This window comes from Carcharhinus amblyrhynchos, chromosome 8, assembly GCF_965287045.1.
Source record: "Carcharhinus amblyrhynchos chromosome 8, sCarAmb.v2.hapA, whole genome shotgun sequence".
Taxonomy (NCBI): Eukaryota; Metazoa; Chordata; class Chondrichthyes; order Carcharhiniformes; family Carcharhinidae; genus Carcharhinus; species Carcharhinus amblyrhynchos.
In genome coordinates this window covers 57,874,368-57,893,326 of record NC_137331.1, presented here as the reverse complement: position 1 = coordinate 57,893,326, position 18,959 = coordinate 57,874,368, and the positions used below count along the sequence as shown (strand labels likewise).

At 41.0% G+C, this 18,959-nt stretch overlaps 1 protein-coding gene across 1 annotated transcript in view; it reads left to right on the top strand.

Moving 5' to 3' along the window:
* The window catches only part of prex2 (phosphatidylinositol-3,4,5-trisphosphate-dependent Rac exchange factor 2), a 415,983-nt gene that overhangs the window by 305,369 nt on the left and 91,655 nt on the right, over positions 1–18,959 (top strand). Inside the window, exon 32 of the mRNA XM_080194118.1 lies at positions 1,818–2,035. Within this exon, the coding sequence (XP_080050244.1) occupies positions 1,818–2,035 (218 nt within the window). The remainder of the gene's footprint in view (positions 1–1,817; positions 2,036–18,959) is intronic.

The following is an 18,959-nucleotide window of genomic DNA, read 5'->3' as shown; positions in this document are numbered from 1 at the left end:
GACTGTTAGAGTCATAATCATTCAAGATTCCAATTTTCTCCAAATAAACTGGCAAGAAAGAAAAAGTAAAAGATCTAATGGGGATAGAAATGCAAAGCGATTGGGGTTGCAAATACACATCATTAAAAACAGAAAGCATGTTAACAAAGTTAAAAGGAGCAGAAAGCACTGGGATTCTCTCTCAAGAAATAAAATTCAAAATCACAGAAATTATGTTAAATTTGTGTAGAATATAAACAAGAATGCATTCAAGGATACTGAAGGAAGTAAAGTGGAAATTGTGAGTATACTGGCCTTAATCTTCCAATCCTCCTTCAATATGTGGGTGACACCAAAGGATTAAAAAAATTGCAAATTTTTTCAATTTTCAAATTTTTTCAACCTTTGTTCAAAAAAGGGGGCATGGATATATTTACGGACTTATAGAACAGTTCATTTAGCGTTGGTGGTTCAAAAATTTTTAGAAGTGATCATCCAGGACACATTTATGACAATTACTTGGACATGTGAATTAAATTAAGGAAAGCCAGCGCAGATTTGTTAAAAATAAATGATTTTTAGCTAACCTGATTGAAGTAACAGGGTGATCAGGCTAGTGCGGTTGATGTGATGTAGAGGGCATTTTAATAATGCTCCATAGACAAGGCTTGTGAGCACAGCTGAGGACCATGCAATGAAAGGGACAAAGGCAGCATGGATAGGCTGAGAGACAGGAAATAGAGGATAGTGGTGAACAGTATTTTTGCAGATGAGTGGAAAACATATAATGGGATTCCCCAGCAGTCAGTACTAGGACTCTATTTTCCTTGATCTATATTAGTGACATGGGTGTACATGGCATAATTTGAAAATTTGTAGATGACATATAACTTGGAGAACTTTTTCAGTCTGAGGTGGATAGTGATAGACTTCAAGGGGACATTGCTAGTGGAATGGGCAGACATGTGTGGCAGATGAAATTTAATGCTGGAAATTGTGGAGTTTTTTTTTGTAGGAAGAACAAGGAGAGGAAATATAAAATAAAGGGCACAATTCTAAAGGGCTTATAAGAGCAGTGGGACCTATGGGTATGTGTACATAAATCATTAAAGGTGGTGAGCAAGTTGAGAAAATGGATAATAAGCTTATGTGATTCTGAGCTTTATCAGTAGCGTACAACATTGTGGAGATTATGCAGAATCTTATTAAAAACTGATTTGATCTGAACTCAACAGAATTGTATCCAATTCTGAGCATCACACTTTAAGAAGGATTTGAAGGGTTTGGAGATTGTTCAGAAAGGAGGAACAAGAATGGCTGCAGAGATGAGGGATTTCAGTTATGTGGATAGATTAGAGAAGCTTGGGTGTCCTGAGAAAAGAGGGGTCGAGAGAAGATTTGATGGAAGTGTTCAAAATCACGAAAAGGTAGGTAGACAGAAGCTGTCTCCATTGGCCAAAGGGTCAAAGCTAGAGCATATTGATTTAAGGTGACTGGCTAGCTGATTTACTTTTGCAGAGAATTGGCAAAAGCATGATTGATGGCTTCCTTTTGTGTGGTAATTTAGTTCAATGATCTTCTTATAACTTGCAACAAAAGTGTCCTTGAATAGTCTGGAACTGTCTCAATATAGTACAAAATCATAATATAATGTGTTTTAAAAAGTTATGTTATGTTTAACGATTTCCCATCTATTTTAGACTTAATTTCTTTATCAAGCATCATAGTTGGCTAGCATAAATTTGTTAGCTTGCAAGTTATCTTGCTTTCAGCAATAAAATTGTGTTACTTCATCTTTATCATTTTTTTCTTTCCTTTTGTATTTTTTCAAACCTCAGACACTGAAATTCAACTCAGGCAAGACATGGTGTTTTGCCAAACTCTAGTGGCCACAGTTTGTGCTTTCTCAGAACAGCTATTGGCTGCATTGCATCAAATGTATGATACCAACAGCGAATATGAAATCGAGACTCAAGAAGCCAATAGAAAATGGTTGGAACAAATTGCTCATATAGGAATCCTCTTTAACTTCCAGTCACTGCTCTCTCCTAATCTGGTAAGATGCTGCAATCTACAGAATTTACCACTAAGTTATGTTAGTAATCTAATTGACAGATTTGATTTAAGATGTATCAGGCTTAGAAGCAGCACCTGCAGTTTCAAAACTAAAAACATTATAGATTGCAGCTGTGATATCAGAACATATTGTATACTAGATACAATGTTATTGAAAGCAATGTTTAATTCACAAGTGAACAAAATCTTATTGGTCATGTAGTTCTGAAGTTGTATTCTGGATGGTATAGCTGGCAAAAGGAAGAATAAGGATGTCATCTGTATAGCAAAAATGCATATGTATGGGCAGCCTGCCATGGTCCTGAATTTTGTGGAAGTAAATTTGTGGAACTTACTGTGCTAGATGTTGCTCTGATTAGTAATACAGGGGAACAGGAGTAGACCATTCTGCCCACTGTTCAATTAGATTATGGCTGACCTAATGTTATTGCTCCATGATACTCTTACCTATATAACATTTTTTTCAATCTTGAAAATTCCAACTGACTTAGTTTTTTATGACATTGAATGCATTTTCCATCCTCACTGATCTCTAGTTAAACATTGGGTCATGCGCCTGTGATAATGCATCTATTAATCTACTTATTAATTATTTTACCTACAAGAATCGCTCTTTGCTTTAATCAAATTTCTCTCCAATCTTCAATTAGTACATCATCAGACAAGTGCAACAATTGAGTATATTTATATCATAAAGCATGAACAAATGAGTAAATGACAATAATGTTCTTCATATAACTTCCAAACCAACAAAACAGTGTGTTGGACTCTGTTGTTTCAAAGCTTGTATTACGTAGGTCACATCCCAACTGAGATAGAAACTGAACCACCAGGTTTCTTGGGAAGCTAAAACTGAAACTGATGTAGAAAGTTTAGATTTCTAGGGAAACAGAAGCTGGTTGAAATTAGGTAAGAATATAAGAGGCCACCGAAACTCAGATCCCAATGGTGCAGTGCAGTCAGTTGAAAAAAGTTTACTGTCACTGCTTCAGTTAATTTAAGGAAACTGACTACCCAGCACTGGCCATAGAGTGCACATGACAGTTACTGAAGTTTTTGTGGTGAATCCACACCATCAAGACTGTTGTGAACAGATTTCAGGAGATCCTGGAAAAGTGTGCTATTCTGTTAATGGTTTGGAGCTGCTATTGGATGGGAATCAATGGCTAAATGATTGAAGAGAAAGAGTTGGAATTCTACCTGAGGAGGTTGAGACATTTGGAGGACTTTGTTCTGAAATTGGTGCCAAATATGCTGAAGGGACTGTTAAGTCAATCTGTGAGATCTGCTGTTCGATCTGCTATTTAATGTATAATTGATCATTTATACTGAAGGCAGGATGCCTATTAATTCAAATTTCATTTATGTTGATTTTTGTTGATTTTTGTTGATTGTTAAAGCAAAAATGAGAAGCACTGACATTTTGTCCATTGTTTTTCTTGTTGAGGTAAATTTGGTTCTTTTGGTTTGTTGATCTCTATGGGAATCACCGTAAGACATAGAAGGAAGAGTAGACCATTTAGTCCATCAAATCTTCTCCAATATTTAATGATCTGACATAATAATCCTGAACTCTATTCTCCTGCCTTATCCCCATAACTCTTGATTCCCTTGCTGATTAAAAATCTGTCTATTTCAGCCTTGAACAGCTCTCTGCAGTAAAGAATTCCACAGATTCTCTATTCTCTAAGAGAAAAAATTCCTCCTCATCTCTGGCTTAAATGGGTGACCTCTTACTCTGAGATTATGCCCTCTGGCCCTAGGCTCTCACAAGGGGGAGAAAACCTCTCAGCATCTACCCTGTAATGGCTATTCTATTACCTTACTAATAATTTTCTATTCATATCCCTTTTAATGTGGGAATTGTGCGGATCTGAACAATATCTGTTGCAAGTTCCAAACACAATTTAAGATTTTAACAGTTTCTTAAGTATGTACAAATTAATTTTGTGACTTATGGGATTTGTATAATTAGTGACCATTTGAAAATCAATATCTCTTTAAGATGCGCTAAACAAAACACAAAAAGTTGTGTTTACTCATCTCTGATCACCTTTGCACATAAATAACAAAGCTGGTGGCATCTATATTAATTTAAGTTTGGGATAAGGTTCTAACAGTAGCGAGTTTTTTTAGTCTTATGACAAGTGAATCAAAGAAGCACCTACAAAGCTAAGGCACTGAAGAACTGCTTTGCTTTTGTTACAAAACAGGTATCAGTATATGAGGGTGAAATGCTGACTGTAATTTTATTTGTTACAGAATATTTGCAATATTTGTAACACCTGTTCAAATAATTTCATCACAACATCTTTGAATTCCCTTTTGAATTTGGAATGGATCCTTGAGGATGTTACTATTAATTACATAACACTTCAGTAAACATTCAGATTACAAATGCAAGTAGCGAGAAGTTAGCTCAGCTAGATCTGTTGAAGCCTTTTAAACCTATCACAACTATTTAGTGCTGAATATTTATTAGTTGAAGAAGTGTGAAAAGCCTGTATACACATGCATTATTTTTCAATATCAATTTCACCAATGCTTTGCTTATTTTTTGTCAGCACTTTGAACCATCATTTCCTTTCCCACTAAACTGGTGCCCATTTGCCCCTTGAATCTGCTCCAGCATTCTAAAAATCATAGCTGGACTAATTTTGCCTCTAACTTCATTTGCCTGTCTGACTCTCATAATCCTTGACTTCCTTGTTAATCAAAAATCTGTCAGATTGGCCAGCAGCACTGGAGGGTGTGACTTTCCGAACCCAAGGAGCTGATGTGCCACTTTTACCTCATTAAGCTGCTCTCAGCATATTATCACTGCAGGGCAGCCAGCTTTAAAGCTGGCAAGGCACCAACTGACTTTTTGTGAGGGCGAGGAATATTTCTGTCCATAAATTCCATTCTTTATGTCCTGTTCACAAATTGTGAGCAGTTTTGGCTACAATACACTCAGGCCCTTCACCCAAATAATTATTACAGATTATGGATAGTTGAGGAGCCAGCACTGTGGTACTCCACTAGTTAAAGTTTGTGAACCTGAAATTGACCTGTTTATATTCCTCTGTTTTCTGTGAGCCAGTTCTTTATCTGTGTTAATATATTGCCGCTAACACCATGAGTTCTTATCTTGTGTAATAAAATTTTATCAAATACATTTGAAAATCCAAATATATTACATCTTCTGCTTCATTTTTTTTATTCATTCATGGGACATGGGCATTGATGGCTGGCCAGCATTTATTGCCCATCCCTAGTTGCCCTTGAGAAGGTGTTGGTGAGCTGCCTTCTTGAATCATTGCAGTCCATGTTCTGTGGGTTGACCCACAATGCCATCAGAGAGGGAATTCAAGGATTTTGATCCAGAGACTGCGAAGGAATGGATATATTTCCACGTCAGGATGGTAAGTGGCTTTAGGGCAACTTGCAGGTGGTGTTCTTCCCATCTACCTGCTGCCCTTGTCCTTCCAGATGGAAGTGGTCGTGGATTTGTAAGGTGCCGTCTAAGGATCTTTGGTGGATTGCTGCAGTGCATCTTGTAGATAATACTGCTGCTACTGAGTGTTGGTGGTGGAGGGATTAAATGTTTATAGATGTGGTGCCAATCAAACGGACTGCTTTGTCCTGGAAGGTGTCAAGCTTCTTGAGTGTCGTTGGAGCTGCACCCATCCAGACAAGTAGGGAGTATTCCATCACACTACTGACTTGTGCCTTGTAGATGGCGGATAGACTTTTGGGGAGTCAGGAAGTGAGTTACTCGCGCAATATTCCTAGCACTAACCTGCTCTTGCGGCCACTGTGTTTATGTGGTGAGTCCAATTGAATTTCTGGCCAATGGTAATCCCAAGGATGTTGACAGTGGGGGATTCAGTGATGGTTACACCATTGAATGTCCCTTTATCCACCCTCCCTGCTTGTTGTGTCCACAATGAACTGTAATAAATTTGACAAACATAATTCTCTTTTCATTAAATCATGTTGTCCCTGCTTGATTGTGTCATGGTTTCTTAAATGACCTGCTACAATTTCCTAATTTATTCTAGCATTTTCAGAATGACAGACCTTAGACTAACTATCCTGTCGTTTTGTGCTTCCTGTTTCCTTCCTTTCTTGAATAGAGGTGTTACATACATGTTATTTCAATCCGTTATGACATTTCCAGAATTTATGGAATTTTGGATGATTGCAACCAATGCATTCACTGTCTCTTTAGCACCTCTTTTAGGTTGAAGGCTATCAGGTCCAGGGGACTTGTCAGTCTCTGGTCAGTTTAACTCCGTGGTCTCCAACCTCTTTAAGCACAAGGTCACTTCTGGCATCAAAATGTAGCACAAGATCTATTCTGAAAAGTTTGACTTTATTGAAACCTCCCAAAATATACTTATGCATAACTTTCTATTCTTTGTGTGACACCTGTGCTTGTGCAGTATTTGTGAAGCCTGGGTCATAGTTTGAGCTAGCTAATCTCATACAGTCCCTCAGATGAGCATCTGAGAGATGATTGCGATATTTGGACTTGATGATTTATCTGGGAAAAAGCCATCTCACAGAGGTATGTGGAACCAAAGCAGGCCCTCACCTTGAGTACGCATGAGGTGACAATAGAGTACTTCTCTCTAAGTCCCCAAAAGGGGAGGCTAGTGGTATTATTGCTAGACTATTAATCCAGAAACTCAACTAATGTTCTGGAGATCTGGGTTCGAATCCCCCCATGGAAGATGGTGGAATTTGAATTCAATAAAAAAATCCAGAATTAAGAATCTACTGTTGACCATAAAACCATTGCTGATTGTTGGAAAATTCCATCTGGTTCATGAATATCCTTTAGGAAGGAAATCTGTTGTCCTTACCTGGTCTGGCCTATATGTGATCCACAGCAAGATGGTTCACGCTCAACTGCCCTTGGGCAAATAGGGATGGGCAATAAATGCTGGCTGCAAGCCAGCAATGCCCATGTCCCACAAATAAATAAAATGAAAAAAAGAAGTTTTTGTCCCTTAACCTTGCTTTCAGCTCTCTGTCATTTTGCTTGTTGATTATTTACGTGTCAAGTCCAATGCTTTGTTTGAACACCTGCTGAAATTTTGCTGCAAGTTCTCCAATGTCCACTTGAAAAAAAAGGATTTGAGACAAACATAATGATTTGTTCCATTTTGTCTAGCTCCTGAAATTGCCTGTTGAGTTCCTTTTCCAATTTGCTGAAGTGGTCATGGAATTTGTTAGGATAGAACCTTTTCTATTTGACCTGTTGTATTTTCTCCAGATTGTGAAGTGCTCAGTAATTTTGTCCTTTAACTAGGAGGACCAAAGGCCCAGTTTCAACATGAACACATCCCCTGCACTGATGTTGTGTGACAAGCCTCTGTCTTTCTTCTGCAGTTCATGGTTCAATTCATTCAATCCTGCGCTTATGCCCATAAGAAACATTCAGCCCAGCAGCCACACATTATCTGACAGCTTGTTGTACATCTCATTTCTTGATTTAAGAAAGGTGACAATTTCAGAGAGCAAATTTAAAGTTCTCGATTTAACCACCTCACCGCTGCATGAATGATTAGCTTACTGTAGGCATCAAGCTCATCAAGTAATGATTTGAACATGCGATGTTGCAGAGCTCTGGCACAAATTGAGTTAACAATCTTGACAACAACTGTCAATACATGTGAAAAGCCAATAACTTTGCTCGCTAGCGCTTGCTGGTAGATAACACTGTGGTAATTAATACAGAAGGGAAATTCAGGATTAATTCTGAAAAGTGCAATAAAAACCTGCATTGACACCCAACATTGACGGTGCACCATCAGTTGTGATTGGAATGTTTTTCTCAGTCACATACCTTTTAAATTTGTTGTAGACATTGTCACCTCTTGTCCTCTGTTTCAATGGCAAAAGAGTGAGGAAGTCCTTCTTTGTTGTTGCATCTTTTATTTCTCCAATCAGCTGGGCCATATCCGTCAGGTCTACTGACTTATCAAACTACAGTGAGAAACATTGATAGCCTGATCAATCTTGGTGTATTTCCTGAGACACATCCTATGACAATGATTGCACTCTTCTGTCTACTGTTAAAGCACCAAGTGGCATGCTGTGTTGATGGCTGTCATAATTTCATTTTTTGTTTTTAAAGTCTTTGAACAAGGTGTCGGCAGCAAACATCATAGTCTCCTTGATAATTTCACAATCAGTGAACAGTTTTTTATGCTTTGCCAGCAGGTGGCTAATGCAAAAAGCAACCTTTTTACTAGCCTTGCTTTAGCTAGGTTTTGAAAAGAATGACTGTTGAGCTTGCAACACTCACTTTAACTCCCCAAATTTCATTGTCTAAAAGGCATTGTTTGAAGGGAAATTTTCTTGAAATTTTACATGTATTGTCTTATGATGCCATTCCAAATGACCTCTTTTAATGATCTTCCCTTTGACATTAGTAAAAAGAAATTCACTTTCCCATTCCTGGTGGAAATGGTACATTATTGTCCTCGTGGAAGTTGCTGCCTCCTCTTCATCCAGCTTAGTGCATGTTTTTGCACTGGTGCTTCAATGAGCTGATTTGCTCATCATCAGAAGAAACTTGAGTTCTGTGCATGTTTGGCATGGTTTGGTAGTCAATGAGCTGATGCGTTTATCATCATGAGAAGTATTTTCGGCAGCGATCCAGCAACCGATAATTGACTTTTCGAGACATCAGGATTAACCTGTCAGTCACAATTGACTGTTTGGAGACCACTGGTTTACCTAATACATTTTTTTTTAATGATTGTTTAAGTTCCTCCCTTTTTTTGCCCTTGATTTTCCACTATTCGTGGGTTGCTTTTGTGCCTTCTGCCATTAAGACAGATGCAAAGGGATTTATTTTTGCCAAATTGCCATGACTTGATAACCATTTAAAAATGGTAGTCAGGAGCCACTTGGGTCAATTTCACAATGTTTATTTGGACAGGATAAATGTTTGCCTTTTCTGCTATTGATACTTCAACAGCTCTGGATGATTAACATTTTTATTTGGCTGCCATAAAAAGGATTTTTTTATGAAACCAGAAAGTTTGAATTCTTAAAGCTCTTTTTGCATATCATGCTGTCACTGTAGCGTTCATTGCTTCTATACAGTGTTTGGTAGGTGAAGCCATGGAAGTGCCATAGCTTAGCTTGGGAAATATGAGGGATCATTGGGATTGATTGGGGCGTAGTTCATCACAAAGGGACCATAGGAGTACTTTGGGAGGGAGTAGCTTGGCATGTGGAATGAGAGATCTTGGGGGTGGGTGGGATGTATGATGTGCCATGAATGAGGCATGGGGAATGTTAAATGAGGTGAGGGCTGGAGGGCCTTTCTGTTTTTATTTTAACAGGGACAAAGTCTTATAGTACCAAGGTAAGCCTTTTAAACTGCTAGCCTCCACACCTGGTAGGACCTGTGGTTACCTTTGAATGTTTTCCCAGATCAGCTGGCCTGACTACAGTCCATATCCACCTCTTGTTCCCCCGCAATGAAACTCACACCTCTGAGGGCGCTTTCTCCCAAGGCTAGCCGGGAATATTCCCAACTCCTGCTACTTAGCTTGAAGATGCAAATTCAGCTAAAAATACTTGTTCAAAGTCTCTCTGTATAAAAATTCACATTTTTAATAATTCACGTTAGCTTTTTTTCTTGATCTAATCATAACCACTTTGCCTTCTGAAGATCAAGAGTGAAGGATATTAAGTGCTTTTAACTTCATGGTTTGCTGTGTATGGATACTGCAATGTACATAGCTACTTACCACGTAGCCAGGATGAGCTACATCTCACTGAGATATCTCCTTGACATGGCGTCAGGTTTAAACTGAGGTCTGGAATGCCAGAGAGCACAAGCGGGGTTGGAAAATGATAATTATAGACTAAACTTTCAATGTGACGTCTTTCTGTGTCAGTTTCAAAGAAATTTTTATATGTTGGATAATTATTGTGACCTGGGATCCTAAGTAGAAAATGCTTGAACCATGGGATTTCTCCCATTTTGAAATGGAATTGTGATTAGTATTTCATCAAAGCATTTAGCAGTCTACAGGGAGTTCATGAATGGCACTGATTGACAACAGAATACATGTAGAATCTGAATCTCACAGAGTACACACAGTGGAAGCCCATGTGTCAGAATTTTAAAATGGATGCATGCTGGTTTCTTCTTTGGCAATGAGCTTTATTCTTCCTCTGCCATGAATAAATACATTGTCAAAAAGTAGAACTTTTGGCCGGAAATACTGGCATGCAGAAAGCCACGTGAAATGCAATGACATTTCACCATCCCATCTACTTATGTGTTAATGTTTATGCAGATATACCATTTATGTTTATTTATATTTAGGATATGTACTCATGCAACCTATAACACTGATGGTTGAAGAAAATCAATTAATCATTCAATGCATGTTTTGCATAATGTAAAGATCATTTATGAAATGTAGTCTAATCCTTTGACGTATTTGTTCTTTCATGGCATAAATTTATAATTCTAAAAAGGGTTTTTAGAGAGGAGGATTGTCAAGAATGTGGATCAATTGATTCCATACTTGTCAAAGAAAAAGACAATGAACATGATTCTCCTGAATTAGGATTAAGTGCCCACACCAGTGGGAAAACAAAAGGGTTTCCCCCTGGCATTGGCAGCATCTGTTAGGTGAAATTCACCCAACTGAAAAATGCTATTAAGTTCATTTTGAGCAACCCTTCAGCCAGCCCAGCTGTTCAGAGACCAAGGCATCATTTTCAAAGGGCACCCTGACCTCTGCGCTCAGAAGACAGGCCTTCCCTTCCCCCAAAAAATTGAAATGGTGCCCCCCGCCCACTGACACCAGAGGACCTGCCATCTCTCATCAAAGAGGGGCATCCTGCTCTCTCACAAATAATGGGTAACCCCCTTCCTCACACATGCATGCATGAGGGTGACCTGACCTCAACTCAGACAGCCACACCTCTTTCTCTCCCGCGCCCAGACCCTATCCCCTCAGCCCCCCAATTGCCACTCAGACCTCTTCTCCCCTCAGACCTCCACAGTCTCTCCCTCTCCTCTCAAATTCCACCCCCCCCTTCAGCTCCCCTTCCCCATTCAGACTGAGTAGAAAAAGGGGCTGAGGAGGAAGGGGGACTGAGTCGGAGATCGTGTCAGGTAAACCTCATGCCTGTATGGTGTGGAGGGGAGGATGTCTCTCATTGCTGAGGAGTCAGTCGTGCCCCCTGGCCCCTCTGAGTCCAGCATGCCAGGTCCTTACTTATAAGGACCTGTATGGAAGCCCACACACTACACATCTGGTGGGCAGGTGGATGAATAACAGGAGGTATTCAAATTAGGCTTGAAGCTTGCTAATCATATTCCCAATTGAGGTTGGTGGGGCAGACTGGGAGTATTGCGATGGGTGGCACCAAACCTTTTTTGCTTAGCACCCGATTCTCTGAGCCATTGCAGTACTTGCCAGGAGCTAATGGGCCACCCTATATTTTTGCCTAAACATACATAGTATATGCCAGATTTTAGATTTCACATTAATTGTGAGTTCTGATGGTAAAACATAAAGTTAGAACCATGATATTTGCTTCCATTATTAGCCTCGTGTTTAAAGATATCACTGCAAAAAAAAAAATTGTCTACCTGAACGTTTTGACCTAGAAATTAACGTACCGACATGAACTAAGCCTGGGACACACTCCCTGATGGAAACATTCCTGCAGTGAATGGGTAGGTCAGAGGTGCACCTATACCAAGCCTCAGGTCTGAGTTAATGATACCAGTAAGCTGGTTCAAGCTTGTCCTGAAGTAGTGTGTTGACATCGTTGAAGCAGGATGCATGCTACGTGAGCCTTTCACCTCGCACATCAGCATAATGCAGTTTTGAGTGCTGACCTTTCCAAGAATAAGGGCTTTGTAATCCATGAGTGTTACAGGTCCAAGGACAAATGCTAGCCTTGCTTATCATGTCAGTGATTATAAATGCCTTTATGATTTCTGACAAGTCAGTAAAGGACATGAGAAATGTATTTGGGTTCTCTTGCCTGGATCTTACTCCTGCTGGAACTTTGTGGCTATCAGTGTGTCACGGGCACGTCCCCTGTATTGTGCTGTTGCGTGAACATCCTTGCATGACTATCATTGCCTTCCTTAGGTTCCTGTCCTTTCAAATTCTCCTCATCTGAGGAAACCTCTGCCTCCTTCATATCTCCCTGTGGGAAGTGATTTCCCTTTTGAAGAGCCAGGTTGTGACGAGTGCAGTAGACCATGCAGTAGACACCCTCTCTGAAGAGTATCGCAGAGCCCCATCATTCCAAACATCTTTAGGATTCTCATGGTTTGCTCAGTGAGGGACCGTGTCACCGAAAGAACAAGAGATCCAGCAGTTGCCAATAATCATGGCATGCAAGGTTTTGTTAGTACAGTCAGAGCTATCTATGTCACAAACAACCAAACCCCACTTGCTGCTGGCCAAAAACGGAGCGGTGCTCATCAAGCACAGAGAGGCAGTCAGCACCAGCTGGAAGGAGCATTTCAAAAACCTCCTTAACAGAGACTTTGTCTTCAACCAGTGTCCTCAACTCTATCCTGCAGCATGCAATCTACCACCATCTCAGCATAACCCAAACCCACATAGGGTGGAAAAGGCCATCGAGCAGCTAAAGAACAACAGGGATTTGGAGCAGATGGAATCCCTACCAAGGCACTAAAACATGGTGGAGAAGCACTGTTGGTGTGAACACACCACCTCATTTCACTTATCTAGAAGGAGGAGAACATGCCGGGAGAGCTCAGAGATGCTGTGATTATGACCATCTTCAAGAATGGTGAAATTTTGACTGCACTAAGTACAAGACGAAATTCTCTGTGTTGGCCACAGGGAAGGCCATCGTGAGAGTCCTCCTTAACTGCCTTCTTCCTTTGGCTGAAGAGCCCCTCCCAAAGTCCCAATTCAGTTTTTGTCCACTAAGGAGTACAACGGACATTATCTTTACCGTGTTGCAACTGTAAGAGAAGTGAAGGTTTTAGATTTCACATATGTCCTGAGTTCTGAACTAACCCTTGTTCATGGCCTTCTTTGGCCTCACAAATACCAATGATAATGTCAACTGTGAGGGATTATACAGCATCCTATTCTGTTTCGGTTCCCCAAAAATTTGTCACCCTTCTCCACCTGCCCCATAATGAGATGCAAGCTGTTATTCTGAACAGTGGATTAACCACAGGCCCAATTAATGTTTGAACTGGAATCAAGCAAGGGTGTGTCATTGTACCAACATTCTTCTTGTTCTTCCTTGCTGCAAAGCTCCATCTCACCCTCAGCAAGCTCCTTGCTGGAGTGGAGCTAAACTACAGAAGAAATCAGAATCTGTTCAAGCTCTGCATCTTGCAAGCCAGATCTAAGGTCATCCCATCCTCTGACATTGAACTACAGTATTCAGATGATACCTGTGTCTACACACACTCGGAGGGTGAGTTCTGAAACATCACCACCTTCACCTGAGGCATATGAAGAAATGGGCCTTGCATCTGTAAGGCAAAAGTCTCTACCAACCTACCCCCACCACATAGCATGGCCCTCCTGGTTATCAAAACCCACAACAAAGCCTTGGACAACATGGACCGCTTTCTATACCTTGGGAGCCTCCAGTCAACAAGAACAGGCATCGACATCAGTGCAATCTTCAGTTGCCTGAGGAAGAGAGTGTTTGAAGACCAGAACCTCAGACCCAGCATCAATCTTATGGTCCACAGAGCAGTACTGATACCAGCCCTCCTGTATGGCTCAGTGCAGTGGATTATGTACAACAGACAGCTTAAAACCCTGGAGAAGTACAACTAGCACTGCTTCCTCAAGATCTTGCAAATCCATTGACAGGATAAGTACACCAATGTCTAAATGTTCTTGCTCAGACCAACATCCCCAGTATCGAAGCATAACCCATGCTTGACCAGCTGTGCATCAATGCATACCTGACACGAGACCCCTGAAACAAATGCTCTACACAATCAAGCAAGTCCCTGGAGGACAGAGGAAACACTTCAAAGACACCCTCGAAGATTCTTTTTAAAAGTGAAAAATCCCTACTGATACCTGGGAATTCCTAGCCGAAGACCAGCTGAAGTAGAGGAAAAGCATCTGCGAAGGAGCTCAATCCTTCCATCGTTGAGTGCAAACTGAAGCTAAGTGTCAAGAGTGAAAGGAACATGTGGCAACCTGGGCACCCCACCCACCCCTACTCCAACCAACATCTGCCCACCCTGCCCCTCCCCAGAACTCTCCATTCACCTGATGAAGGGGCTAACCCGAAAGCTAGTGAATTTACTATCAAATAAATCGGTTGGACTGAAACCTGGTGTTGTCAGACTTTTTACTGTGTCCTCCCCTCCCCGACAGAGACTGTAGGTTGTACAGTGAACTCCTCAACCCCAAGAACTCTTTTAGTGGGGAAGCAAGTTTTCCTCGACTCTGAGGGACTGCCTAAGAGACAGATTTATTGGAAAAATGCCAGCATCATTATTAAAGAAGTGGCTGCATGACATTTGAAATCGTAATACAATCGGGCAGAGACAGTTTTAATGAAGAGGAAATTGTGCTTGAGAATTTTTTTAGAGTTCTTTGAAGATGTAATTTCGGGTAGCTATACTTTCCTTGATGATAGATTCAAGCATGTTCCCCACTAAGTTAAGCTATCATCAAGGAAGAAATAGTGAGCCATCTGGATAGAAAGTGTCCATTAGGCAGATGTAGCATGGGTCCATGGAAGGCAGATCATGCTTAACTAATTTACTGGAATCCTTTGAGGACATTATGAGCAAGGTGGAAATTGAGGAACTGATGGATGTGCTGTGTCTGGATTTCCAGAAGGCATTCTACAAGGTGCCACACAAAAGGCTGCTGCATAACATAAAGGTGCATGGTATTACGGATAATGTATTGGCATGGATAGAGGATTGGTTAACTAACAGAAAGCAAAGAGTGGGGATAATGTTTTTCTGGTTGGTTGGCCATCAGTGACTAGTAGTGTGTCTCAGGGATCGGTGTTGGGACCACAATTGTTCATAATTTACATAGATGATTGGAGTTGGGGACCAAGTGTAGTGTGTCAAAGTTTGCAGATGACACTAAGTTGAGTGGTAGAGCAAAGTGTGGAGAGGACACTGAAAATTTGCAGTGGGATATAGGTGGTTTGTGAGTGGGCAAGGGTCTGGCAGATGGAATACAATGTTGGTAAATGTGAGGTTATCCATTTTGGCAGGAATAACAGCAAAATAGATTATTATTTAAATAATAAAAAAGTGTAGCATGCTGCTGTGCAGAGGGACCTGGGTGTCCTTGTGCATGAGTTGCAAAACATTAGTTTGCAGATGGAACAGGTATTAAGAACATAAGAAATAGGAGCAGGAGTAGGCCATCTAGCCCTTCGAGCCTGCCCCGCCATTCAATAAGATCATGGCTGATCTGTCGTGGCTCAGTTCCACATTCCCGCCCTCTCCCCATAACCCTTAATCCCCTCTCTTATCAAAAACCCATCAACCCGCATCTTAAAAATATTTAGCGAGGCAGCCTCCACCACTTCAACGGGCAGAGAATTCCAGAGATTCACCACCCTTTGAGTGAAGAAGTTCTTCCTCAACTGCATTCTAAACCGCCCCCCCTTTATCTTGAGGCTATGCCCCCTAGTCCTACTGTCCTTTCTGAGCGGGAAGAGTCTCTCCACCTCTATCCTATCCATCCCATTCATCATCTTATATGTCTCAATGAGATCTCCCCTCATTCTTCTAAACTCTAATGAGTACAAGCCTAGTTTATTCAGCCTCTCCTCATAGCTCAACCCCCTCAACTCCGGCATCAACCTAGTAAACCTCCTCTGCACTCCGTCCAAGGCCAAAATATCCTTGCGTAAGTACGGCAAAGAAGGCAAATAATTAATTAAGAAGGCAAGTAATTAGTTAAGCAAATAGAATTTTGACCTTCACTGCTCCATGGATGGAGTTTAAAACAGGGAAGTTATACTGCAGCTGTAAAAGGTGCTGGTGAGGCATTTTGGTCTCCTTAGAACGGAGTTGAGGAGGAACTTCTTCACTCAAAGGGTGGTGAATCTCTGGAATTCTCTGCCCGTTGAAGTGGTGGAGGCTGCCTCGCTAAATATTTTTAAGACGTGGGTTGATGGGTTTTTGATAAGAGAGGGGATTATGGGTTATGGGGAGAGGGCGGGAAAGTGGAACTGAGCCACGACAGATCAGCCATGATCTTATTGAATGGCGGGGCAGGCTCGAAGGGCTAGATGGCCTACTCCTGCTCCTATTTCTTATGTTCTTATGTTCTTACTTGAGAAAGGATGTATTGGCACTGGGGGGTGTGCAGAGGAGATTCACTAGGCTGATTCTGGAGTTGAGAGAGTTGACTTTGAGGAGAGACTGGAGTGGACTGGGATTAAAATCACTGGAATTTGGAGTTTTGGAATTGAGGGGATATCTTATAGAAACGTATAAAATTATAAAGGGAATAGATAAAATAGAAGCAGGGAGGTAGTTTCCACTGGCGGATGAAACTAGAACTAGGGATCGTAGCCTCAAAATAAGGGGAAGCAAATTTAGGACTGTGTTGAGGAGGAATCTTAGGAATTCCTTGCCCAGGGAGGTAGCTGAGGCTACCTCATTGAATATTTTTAAGGCAAGGATAGATACATTTTTGAACAGTAAAGGAATTGAGGGTTATGGTGAATCGGCAGGTAAGTGAAGGGCCAGATAGCCTACACCTGCCATTAATTTTTATGTTCTTATGTAATAAGGAGGGTGGATAAATGGGAACCAGTAGATGTTCTGTATTTTGATTTCCAAAAGACATCCAATAAGGTGCCACCCAAAAGGTTACAGCCCAAGTTAAGAACTCGTGATATAAGGGATGGCATATTCGTATGGATTAAGGATTAGATAACAGGAAACAGAGCGTCAAAATAAACAGGTCATTTTCACCGATCCCTGTAGCACTCCACTAGTAACAGTTTGCTGATGTTCTCCACTAGTAACAGTCTGCCGTGCTAGAGGCTCATCTATGTGCAATCTATATTCACGACTTGGATGAAGGGATAAACTGTATTGTAGCCAGATTTGGTCAGGATATAAAGATAGCAGAAGAACAAGTTGTGAAGAGGATATACATGCAGTGGAATATTATTAAGATAAATGGTGAAGAGTATTATTTAATTAACTAGCTAGAGCACTCGTAAAGAGGGATTGGAAGACCTCCTTGTTAGTCTGCTCCTGGACCTGGCCAAGGTGTCTTGGAGAGGGAGCATGCAGTGTCCACTTGCGACCTTCTGCAACTGGCAAGCACCACAGGGGAGTGCATTATCTCCAATTTAAGTTTCCTTTGCTATTTTTGTTTTAGTTACAGACAATGTAAGGGGTGATTCTTTAGTTAAATAGGTTATTTGATTAATTGTTTTGCTCAATGGAGTATAAAGAAAGATTGTTGGAATCCAGGAACATAGAATCATAGATTTCCTCCAGTATAGAGGAGGCCATTCAGCTTATCGAGCCTGCATTGACAACAATTCCATCCAGGCCCTCTTGCCATATTTCTACATATTCATCCTGCTCATCCCCCTGACACGAAGGGGCAATTTTGCATGGCCAATCAACCTAACCTGCGCATCTTTGGACTGTGGGAAGAAACCTGAGCACCCGGAGGAAACCCATGCAGACAGAGAAAGAACATGCAAATTCTACACAGACAGTCACTCGAGGCCAGAATTGAACCCAGGTGCCTGGTCCTGTGAGGCTGTAGCGCTAACCACTGTGCACCATGCTGCGATCAAAGTAGATAGGTGGTAGACATATGTAATGCTGCACTATTATCTAGAAAAGTGCCAATGTCTAGCTTCATACTTCACCAACTGGCTTTGGATTGCGCTAACAACAAAGAGTTTGTAAAGGAATATAAATAGGTTAAATGAGTGGGCAAAAGAATTGGTAGATGGAGTATAATATGGAAAAATGTGAGGTTGCTTGCTTTGGCAGGATGACTGTCAAAGCAGAATATTATTTAACTCCGAGAGACTGGAGAATAGAGGGATTTGACACTCCTACATGAATCTTAAAAAATAGTGGCATAACAGGCTTATAACTAATCAGGAAGGCAAATGAAATATTGTCCTTAGAATCATAAAATCATACAGGACAGAAGAAAGCCATTCTGCCCATCAAGTTTGCAATGACAATAATCCCACCCAGGCCCTATCCCCGTAATACCACATATTTATCCTACTAATCTCCCTGATATCTCCCTAACACCAAGGAGCAATTTAGCATGGCCAGTCAAACTAACCCGCACATTTCTGGGTGTGGGAGGAAACTGGAGCACCCAGAGGAAACCCATGGGGAGAACATGCAAACTCTATGCAGGCAGTGACCCAACTCAGAAATCAAACCCAAGTCCCTGGTGCTGTGAGACAGTATGCTAACCACTATGCACTGTACCACCTGGATGAGGAGGAATTCCTTTTGGAGGTTGTTTGGCCTTTGGAATTCTGTTCCAAAGGGAGCAGTTGAGGCTGGATCTTTGAATACCTTTCAGGCTGGGTTCAACAGATTTTTGATCTACAGGGCAGTTGAAGGTTATGAATTTAAGCAGGTAAGTGGAGTTAAGGCTGTAACCAAATCAGGCATGATCTTATTGATTGGTAGAGAAGGCTTGATGAGCCAAATTGCCTACTCCTCCTAATACTTATAATCTTTTGTAGTTCTTCTTCTTCTCAGAAAGTTGAGACATGGAACTGGTCAAAGTTTGTCAGAGGAGATAGACTTTTGCTAGCTACACTTGAATGTCAAGACTTTCTCCACGTTGGAATATAAAGGCTTTCTCTATTGTGTCTTTTATTGCACCATTACTATCAGCAGAAAGTAGTCTTTAGATTCT